Consider the following 10,717-nt stretch of genomic DNA (forward strand, 5'->3'; position numbering starts at 1 on the left):
ATGAAAATAATACATGGTATTATAAGAAGTTCCTATGGCTTTGTGTCCCTGGTGGTTTGTTTCAAAAGCATTGAAAGGATATCTTGTAAATCACATGCTTAAAACTTAAATCTCTGGCCTGTAAGCACTTTCCTGATTGTTCATCCGTCTCTAAAGTGTACTTGGCTTTAATGCTACAGTAGAATTCAGCTATTGTGGATCTTAGAAACTGTTAGCGCACAGTCCGTTTAAGGTATATGATGATCATATGGTAATTTTAGATGCATTGTGCCCTTGTCCCCATTGAAAGGGATTCACAGTCTTGTCCCATTTTATCCTGCCTAATCAGTGTGGGGCTGGCTCTGTGGGCAAAGGCCTGCCTGTGTGTCTGGTTGAATGAACAGGCGAGGGTCCATGGAGCATTGTGGTCCCACAATGCTTCACGGTGACCAAATAAGGTCTGTCTGCAACATGTATACTAGGAGGAGACAGGGGCACTAAGTTGGCACAGTCCAGTCTCTCACATTTTTTGGACTCTCTCAAAAGGTTGCCGTCCCTCATCACACATCTAGTATGTGATTGGACGGAACAGAAAGGGCTGACCCATGAACTGTACAGAGTTGTTTGTGAAAACAAGTCATGTACAAGGCTGGTCATCGTAAAGTGGTTCTAATAATAGAGGAGGATACTTTGTTGAGACTTTCACTTACTACACTACCACTGCTTAAAGGTCAATAAATTAATTCAGTGAATGATTTAAGCTGACTAGTCACTGGAATGTGTAGGAATCCTCCTATTACCATATGCTCTTTGCTTTTAATGAGAATATGTATACACTGTAGAAGAAACATAATTTAACATAAAGTTGATGTACACTACATGATGCTTTCGCTGCATATGATGTGTGTTTCTGCACTATACTGCAAAGCAGTGGCAAGACCGGAGCATAGGAGATACCAATATTGTTCAATACATTCTCTCTCACTGCTGCAGACGTTGGTTAAAGATTAACTCTGGTGTTATCCTTAGGGCCTCTTTGAAGTGGACTTACTCTAACCCCTGCTTATCTTAATTAGAAAGAAATCTGTAGGAGTGAAGCGGTCTTTTGAAAACGAGCACCTCCACTCCCCTGCTCCCTGAAGGCCACACTGCGGCTTTGCCTGGACTTTAATGCCTCCTCAACTAAATATTTGCTCTTGACATGGTGTGATTGTATGTAGTATAAACTGTGAACAGAAAAGGTTTATTTTTCCTGAGATTAGAAAGCGCTGCTGGAGGTATCTTCCTCGGATTTTGCCAGATATGAAACATTTATAATGAATAGATCCTCTTTGCAGTATGTTTGTTAGTAATGCAGAAGGCTAACAGGTGTTTAATGTGATTCATATTGAAAGGGAAAGCTGCTCCTTTGATGCTTAGCACGATTTGTAGGCCGTGCCGTGTAAATAACTATGCAAAACCATTTCATGCTTTTACTGAAATGAGAGGGTCCTTTGGATAAATCTGGCAATATATGGTACTTAAATGTCCCTGTGTTATAGCTGTTACAAAGTCTATGTGCCAACCATATAAATCTAGACAAATAGACAAGACCTTCTCAGTTTCCATTACCTCAGTGGAGGATTGTCTCCTCCACGACTCAGAGATCACACATGCAATGTTTACCGGTGGCATGCGTGCCATGCGGCTGGCTTTAATCCAAATGGAGCAGGGAGGTCCTGTCATACACAGGTCACCTGTCTCCACAAGAATGATGTGGAACACACAGGAAGCTAAAATCCTACACTGTGGTAAACCTCAAGAATGTATGAGTTGGAAAATGTATCACTTGAGACATTTTATTAAAAAAAACATATTTCTCTATAACCAGTTGATATTATACAATAGTAAATCACCCTTTTTCCTATGTGTTTCTTTCATCACACAGTGTTCAGCCGGTGTTTAGCCTAAAACATGTGTTTTCTTGGCAAACACCATTTTTAGTTTCACATTGAAACATTTCACATTGAAACCCACCTCTTCAACTCTGCTTATCCTTAAACCCGCCCCTCCCCCCTCTGAACCAACATCCTCCTGACTACTTTTCTGTTTTTGTTTTGTTTTTGTTTTTTGTTTTTGTTTTTGTTTGTGTTTTTGTTCTTGTTTTGTTTGTCGACCTTACTCGTAATGTAAAGCGTCTTTGGGTCTAGAAAAGCGCTATATAAATCCCATTTATTATTATTATAGTTTTTCTTATCGCTTGCTTGCCGTAATATGGATCAAGCTTGTTTGACTTTATAATATAAGGGATATTATATAATGTAATGCCACATTGACTTACCAAACAACTTTCCCTGCTGAGCTTAGTCATTTAATCAGTGCTTGTCCTTTATGATGTTCCTTCCCATGCTGTTTGTGGTGCAAATTATATTATTTTTAAAATGTAATTATAACTTTTGTAGGATTACCAGATGTACGGGTTGTGCACATGAACAGTGACTTGAGTGGAAAGCAGGCCGACTAAACAACATCAACTATAGAAACGTTTATTTTAGTTAGACCTCTCATCAATTTAATTATGGCTTTAGTAATTAATCAGGACCTTTGTAACATCGTCATAGTGGTGCCTCTGGAGCAAAGAAAAATGCTATTTTTTAGAGGGATAGAAAAATTCTATGTTTATAAGAATTTCATGATGTAATGCAACATTTAGTTAATTTTGCATAAAAGACAAATATAGCAGCTCCTTTCATTCCCGCTCAATCTTTACAGTTTCTGCAATTTTTCATTCCAATGACAGCACTTGCCACCACCAAGTCTAACAGAGACACACACAAGTTCAAAGGACATCAGTATCTCTATTCTTCTTCTTTCTAGCATTTTTGATAAAGCCCAAAAGTAACTAGAAATGCTGATGAAGAGTCATGTTTTTTAGAATCTCCCTACTTTCTTATTCTTCACAACTCTATTGAAGTGTTCTATCGGGTAGAAAGTACCTCCATGTATTCATTATGGATTCATTAATTAAGTTTGCTCAACTCAATGATTTGCTGGGTTTGGATAAGAAGGCATAAAAAGAGCCCACTTTTTCTCTCAGGTCACAGTGACACAAAAGGTTTGAGCACAATATTGTCAAAAAGCATCAGGCATTCAGACTCAGTTTTGAATAAATACTCTATGTATACCGTAGGAAAAAGCTGTTGCAGAGAGCATTTAAACACACTAACTGGTGAGTGCGTGCCCTCACACATAATAAAACATCCAGGGTGAATGTGTAAAGGTCTCAGCAGGACTATCGAGGGAGGAAATGGACACAGTGGAGCGGTCAGCTGGATGTAACAGATTTACTGACCCTAACGACAAGGGTGGGGTGGGTTAGAAACTCTCAGTCGTGCCCAACAAACACAACAGCAACACTGCACCCTTCTGTCAGTTTAACTATTATTCCAGCACTTTCACAAGTGCCAGATCCTTGGTGGATCAGTCATTTGTATCCCACCATCCTGATCTAGTAAAGCAGCAGCACTTACTGTGCAGTCTGGTGGATGCGTGCCAAGTCTTAAGAATATGTGTATAATTACTTAGAGGCAAGTGAGTGCAATTAAAATTCGATTCAAGTGTGTGTCGGTTTCCTTATGGGTCAGTGTGTGCACTATTTTTCTCTGTATTTCTGTACCTGTGTGTCTTTTTGATGTCGGGGTGTGTGGCTCTGCTTTGAGTCTTTATGGTAAAATAGTAGCAGCGATGCCCTCAAGAACTGTAGCCTCGCCCTTTGAATCCAACTTCAAAAAGCAAGGATAAAATGCCTCCGTTCAGACAAGAAACAGACGCTTTTTATCGTAATTAAAAAAGAAGCAATTAGACAACTTTATTCCTTTGGCATTGGGGCTGTGCACCACTCTCCCTGACTAATACCTTTGAGTCTCAAAGTCGAGTCCTGAAGGAAACCAAGAAAAAATTCTATTTAGGGCTGTTTGAAATTCCTGTGCAACCCCCTATAAGAAATAGCTATGTTTATTTTCAAATCATTTTTGGGATTATTAAGTGCTAGTGAGACTATTTTAGTCATCCCTTGTGTTTTCTCATGCCTGTATTTATTTATATGGATCCATTTCTAAGTTTCTTTAATACGATTAACTGTATTTGTTTGCAGGAGGCAACAAACTGAAGAACCAGCAGTACCGTCTGAACTGGGCTTGGATCTCTCTGGAGAAGGAGCACTATGTGGTGGATGAAGAGGTCAAGTTTCTGGAGGTGGTGCTGAAACGTCGGGGCTACCTCGGGGAGACTTCCTTCGTTAGTAAGTAGACACTGATTCTTCTGATGACACTTATACTAGGGCTGCTCGATTAATGCAAAAATCATAATCTCGATTATTTGGGTCAATAATTGATATCACGATTATTAAAAAACGATTATCCATTTACTTTGAAAACATCCATTTATTAAAAAAATTAATTGAACAGTATGTTTTAAACAGTTGATTACCCTGAACTTTAAGTATAATTCAACTGAAAAACCAATATAAATGTTTTATAAATAAATAATAATAATAAAAAAATGTTTTAAAACATACGATTAATTGAGCAGCCCTAACTTATACTAATAGATTCTCCATAGTAATTTCTAAATGCAATTGAAGATTATTTTAAAAATAATGTTGTTCTCTATCTTGATCTCAATCCGGTTATGCACCAAAAATTATGAATAAAACTAATAAATAAGTAAAACACCCAATATATTAACTACAATATCTATGACATACATTAAATATGTACTGCAGTAAAAAAGGAAGAAGTGAGAAAAATGTAGCATGAGATACATCTATAAGACTTTTTCCAAAATTGCACAAATCACACGTAAATAACATACAATATGTTTGTGCTTTAGTGACATACATCCTGGAAATAGTCCTGGATCCACACCAAAAACTACACTGGTGTTGCTTTGCCAAAGAACTAACCAATCAGAACATGTCTGCAGATATAGGTATCCTTAAGAGAAAAAAAACTAAAATGAGAAACCTACACTCCTTGTCCCTTCACTAAAGCAAGGTGCCAGAGGTCACACACACTTGTATACATATTAGGACCACTCTAAGGCTGTCCTAGACACCTTTAGGGTGACACAGGTCATGACCTTTCACCTGTCCCCTCCAGCCAGTATTTACGCTCCAAGCACACAAAAGCACAGCACTACCCCTCAGGAACTGCATGTGCACATAACAAAGGTCACCCAAAGTTGGCGGCTTTAGAGAGGTGCTGTTCCAAATATTAGTAGAGAAGATTTACTGGCAGGAACTAACAGACAATAACTGTTAACACTGTTTAAAATAACAAGCTGCTGAAAGCGTTTATGAGTGGCAGGAATTCTTACTACCGGCACTATTGGCCTTTTTTACGTTTACGATTAAAATGTAAGGATGGTAAAGGTCAAAATCCCTAAGGATAATTTCCTCTACCGTCTTCAGAATTTGTGTATGCCCCGGGGCGACAGACTAATGAAACATCTCTTCGATGATATGCAAATTGTGCTGACCTTTATAGGGCCTCACACTGCTCATTATATTATCATCGCTATCTCTGCCACTCATTGTAGTAAAAAAATACAGATCATTGTACTCTACAGATATACAGGCATATACCGTATAGTTGAATATAAATCACTGTAAGAAGTAAATTAATGTCATAACAAGAACACAGTTTACAAGTTTAGTTACAAGAACAAAAGAAACTGCAGAAATTCAACTGTATCCTCTGTGTGATGACCCCACGGTCATCTCTTAGCAAATTAACATTTAACAGCAAAATAGCATATTTTGAATCAGGAACTTGGGCAAATAATCACATGACTGTCCTTTGTTTTGATTTTCTCGAGCATCGCTAATGTTTTATTAATGATTGCATGATAAATGAAAGAAGCGCTATTTTGAACTTTGGATGCACTCTGTGTTCAGTCCCCAATAAGAACATGCCTTGCATTTCTTTTTATGTCTTTTGTGAGCTTTCAAGTCCAAACCATAGCTTTTCACAGTGCAGTTTTCTTATGATTGAGGTAGCATCAAGGGGAATGATAATCATTGAGGGTGGATGGTCCACCCCTGCATGCTGGGGAGAATAAGCACACAACAGAAGCTGCAATTTAGAAAAATATGAAGTCCAAACCATTGTGTTTTACAGCTCCCTCAAAACACAGAAAGCAATAAAGGTTATCTTTCTAAATGCATAGGTTATGAAAGCTTTCATTTTGTCTGTTTCTTATTACAGTTAATTGAGTACATGTTTTCATCTTCAGGCATCGATTCTTTCATCATAGATCAACCTGTTCCTTTTCTGTCAGTCTTATTGAATAGATTTTTAAATGTTTTTCTCCATTTCTAGCCAAGAAATACATGTCTGAGATAGCTTTTGGTTTGGGATGTAACTTGCGTATATTTACATCAGGAAGTAGCATACGCTTGAATAATTAACTTTGGTTTTAATGAGAAACTCGAGAAATATGATTGTGGGGAGAGTATTCTATGATACAGTACATGCTTCAAAAACATCTCTGCTTCATTCTGCATGCAGGTAAACAACTAACAATATCCTGTCTCAGTCAGGTAAAAGAACAAAAGAAGGGCACTCATTACTTTCTCAAAGTAATCATTGGTAGTGCATCTCTTCTTCAGCTGCATTGAAGATATAAAGTAAAAGGAGCAGGCCACAAAAAAACCTGACAATTCAAGCCGCCCATCTGTCTCTGTGTTGCGATGAGATAATGACGGATCCCAAGCCAGGACCGACTCATGAATCCTGGAGGTATCTATTCTTGCCCAACCCAGCCTGAGTGAACACTGATCAGAGGAGCCTACTACCGCTTCACTGGTCAATGTGCACAGTTCAGGTGTCACCAGTTTGGAGTCTACAGCGAGCCCACCTGCTGCGAAGCGTCAGAATGACTGCTGTGATCAGGGCCGTCCAATCCAGGCATTGTGCGAGAGATAGAGTTAAGAGAAAATCATACTCTTGCCTCTCCTAGCTACTCTTTGAAGACTGCTGATTTTTCAAGCTCAATTGAGCTTGACCATTTTATCTTACCACGTATGTGCAGTGGCCTTTCCTTCTCTCTGTACTTGCATATCAAAGCCCACTTTTTTATTTTCATCAAAGAACAGAATGGTAATTCTCTTAAATGCCCAAACTCATGCATTACTCAATCTGTGGTCTTTTGAAGAGCTTGTTTGTAGTCCTGATGCGCTATTTGCATTTTTCTCTTCCTCCGTTGTTAACAAACAGCAACTTTTCTAAGTGTGTCTTTTGTTATTCATGCAATCCTCGTGTTTCATTTATCTAATAATGTACTTTTTGCCACATGAATGAAGCCTTCAGGATTGCCTTGGTGTGTGCAGGCATTTTCTTTCCTTTTACTGCCAGATCCCTGCTGATTGTTGTGTGCCCAGTTAGCAATGACAATGGAGAGGCTGTGTGACATTTCACCGGCCTCAGTGCTCCCGCTCAACAGAGACCATGACAGTTTCTCAGCTATAGTGTCCGTAGCGACCATCAAACAGCTCGCCTGCTGAAGGTCAGACAACGCAAGTCAGCCTCCAACAGCGGCTGAGAGCAGGCTGACATGAGGGATAATTGGCTTTATTCCCACTATAGATATTCGAATCATTATTAATGACAAACTGCAACCAGAAGATGGGCAGACGAACTGGGACATGACATTTTCCTTGTTTTAAATGGGGCAAAGATTTGTAGTTTAGATGTATATTTTCTATTATTATATTCTACAATATCTCAAAACTATGAACATTCACTGCCACATAAATATATCAGGATTCACAGATTGTTAATCCATTTAAGAAATGTATTTATGTAAATAATGAAAAATATGTATTGATGGTTGCTGGTATCAAAACCTTAGCAAGGTGAAACGTTCTCTGATATGCATGATTATGATAATAATCAATTTCTTCCATGTCCTTCCTAAGGTATTGGCACAAAGGATGGCACTGCAGAGAAGGATAAAGACTTCAGAGGGAAATCTCAGAAACAGGTGCAGTTTAACCCGGGCCAGACCACAGCCACCTGGAAGGTGCGGATCCTGTCAGATAGCGAGCATGAAGTGTCTGAGAGCTTCCAGATCGTTCTGTCTGAGCCGGTGATGGCAGCCATTGAATTCCCGCTGTTTGCTACTGTGGAGATCCTGGACCCCGATGATGGTCAGTAAAGATAAATGTTTATATTTCATTGTATTGCTTAAAATAGGGATAGCGCTATATTTAAAATTAAATACGTAAAAAAAAGTATTGGTCATGCTTTTCTTGGTTTTGTTGTTTAACAAGTCTCAGGTCTTAAATGGATGTTGGAGTTTGACAGCAGAACATTTTCCAGTTATATACAGTTTTAGTTTACATTGTATTGTTACGTTTTTACATGTTCCAAACCATTAACATTGTGTTTCACAGGGACAACGATGTCCTAATTTAATAAGGGGTGCTAAATCAATTAACATGAAAACGGAATGCTTAAAGAAACTAACCACATCCTGGACTCAACTTGATTATGGACATAGTTAAACACAGTAAGGGGCTGGATTTTCTTTCAAAGTGTAGATACAAGGTCAAAATTATATCTGGAGAGCACACGACCTCCCTGCATCTGAAATGAGCTCTACAAGAGCAGATGAACAGTGTGTCTGAGAACAGCTTGACTGTGATAGAGCTGAGAGAGAACTGCATATTTTAAATATGGATAATACTCCCCCTTATCCCACAAGGCTTCATTTGTCCACATTTTATGCTAATTCAGATGTTTAGTTGGAACATTGTTTTACAGAACATCGGTCTCAGGTGGGCTTTCAATTGGCAGATATCTCTGCATGATGTGGTCTTCTTTTTCTTTTTTCCTGTGATTGTCTTTCCTTTTGTTCCTTTTCGTTTAGGGTATCTAAAGTTTTGGTGTGTTTTGGCACGGTGAAGGTCAAATACACTCTGAACTGATACAAATATATTTTTGTTTCTATTTTACTCCGAGCAGATAAATACAAAAATTCCCGGAGGCTGCAACCATGACACTATAAATAAATAATTTCACACCAGACAGACTAGAGTGGCTCAGACTGAACTCAGCTTAGTGGTAAAAACAAAAAGAGGTGAAGAGTTGCCACCTCATTCTAAGTATGCATGGTATTCAGGATGGGAAAGGACAGGTCAAGCTCTGTTGACTCTCCAACACTTTTAATGTGGCTGACCATGATATATATGAGAGAGAGAGAGAGAGAGAGAGAAAGAGAGAGAGAGAGAGAGAGAGAGAGAGAAAGCCTCCGTCTGAGCTTCGAGCTTTCATATGCAGCTCAGGGTAGAAAAGAGACAAAGGAATGGAGGGCTGCCAGGAAAACTGTGGAAAAACAACCAAATTGTTTAACACGTCTCTGCTTGCAGACATAATTAGTGTTACACTCGTTTTTATTCTAGCCAGTTTATGTGGGAAACTTATAATGATAGTGTGAGGTTTATATTTGTACACATTGTTTTTAATTCTCTTAGGGATTCCTTACTCTTTTAACTCAACAGCAGACGTCTACAAATAACATTTTCTGCATCTGTGTCTGAGTTATTCTGTGTGTGACTGAAGCGCACTCTAGTTTGAATAGTTGCTGAAGATAAACAAGCAGTAGATTGCTGGGTTTGATTAAACATGATGGAGGCAGCATCAGCAGAGCTCTAATGAGAGCTGTCGTTGGTCCTGGTGTATAAGCTGCAAGCCTGTGTATTAAAAGTGTTTCATGTAAATCATGTCACAAATGATTAGATGTTTTGAAGCTTTTCCTTTTTCTTCTCCTCTCATTCAGTTGAGTTTACATGACATAAGATAGGGATTTATCACTACCAAAAGTCAAATACAATGTGACAAAACGTTTTTAAAAACACTAATAATACATATTAACGCCTCTATGTCGTCGTAATGTGCATTGATTTTCTCATCTACAGAGTCAACAGTGTTCATCCCCTCAGCTGAATACAACATAGAGGAGGACATTGGAGAGCTGCTGATCCCAGTGCACAGGAGTGGAGATGTCAGTCAGGAGCTCATGGTCATCTGCTGCACACAGCAAGGTAACAAGCACTGTGGGGGGTAAAATAAGCTTATTTCAGGACAGGATATGTAAAGAGGATGCAGAAAAACTCCAGTCAGATCTCAGAGAAATGCAAAGATGGTCCGAGTGTTGGCAGCTCAAATTCAATGCAGCAAAGTGCAAAGTAATGCACTTAGGTTTTCTGAATCAAAATATGAGTATAATATGGGTGATAATTCAAACACTATAAACCTATCCGAGACTCAGAATGAAAAGGACCTTGGTGTGAATGTTGATAATACCCTGACATTTAGTGACCATATCCGCCGGGCAAGTAACAAAGCGAATGGTATCCTAGTAATGATCCGCAGATCATACACTTATTTCGACTCAGACGTAGTACGTAGTTTATACATCTCTCTTGTACGGCCACTCCTGGAGTATGCACTCTAAAAACGAATTCAGGCGCCCTTTCACCTCCACTTAATTAAATGCATGGTTGTAAGATAAAAATGTCAGTTAATTGATTTAGATAAACATTTTAAGTTGCAAACATTAATTTATAAGTTGTGTTGACGTAATAATGTTGGTAATTACATCAACTTAATATTGTGTGTAATTTGAACTCTGATTTCTGCGTTAATTTACTTAAAACAAAATTCAAGTTGTAGCAAGTAATGCAATTGGCTTGATA

The 10,717-nt window shown here is 38.6% G+C and overlaps 1 protein-coding gene across 1 annotated transcript; it reads left to right on the top strand.

The window, feature by feature from the left end:
- Positions 1-4,111: 4,111 nt before the first annotated feature.
- On the top strand, positions 4,112-10,368 carry LOC104942464 (FRAS1-related extracellular matrix protein 3-like; the record flags this gene model as incomplete). The annotated part of the gene is made up of 3 exons (XM_010767690.1): positions 4,112-4,258; positions 7,937-8,167; positions 9,938-10,368. Coding segments are annotated over 3 exons (527 nt in total), but the record flags the coding sequence as incomplete, so codon positions are not given.
- Positions 10,369-10,717: the final 349 nt, after the last annotated feature.

This window comes from Notothenia coriiceps, unplaced genomic scaffold (genome assembly GCF_000735185.1).
Source record: "Notothenia coriiceps isolate Sejong01 unplaced genomic scaffold, NC01 NC01_scaffold00004553, whole genome shotgun sequence".
NCBI lineage: Eukaryota > Metazoa > Chordata > Actinopteri > Perciformes > Nototheniidae > Notothenia > Notothenia coriiceps.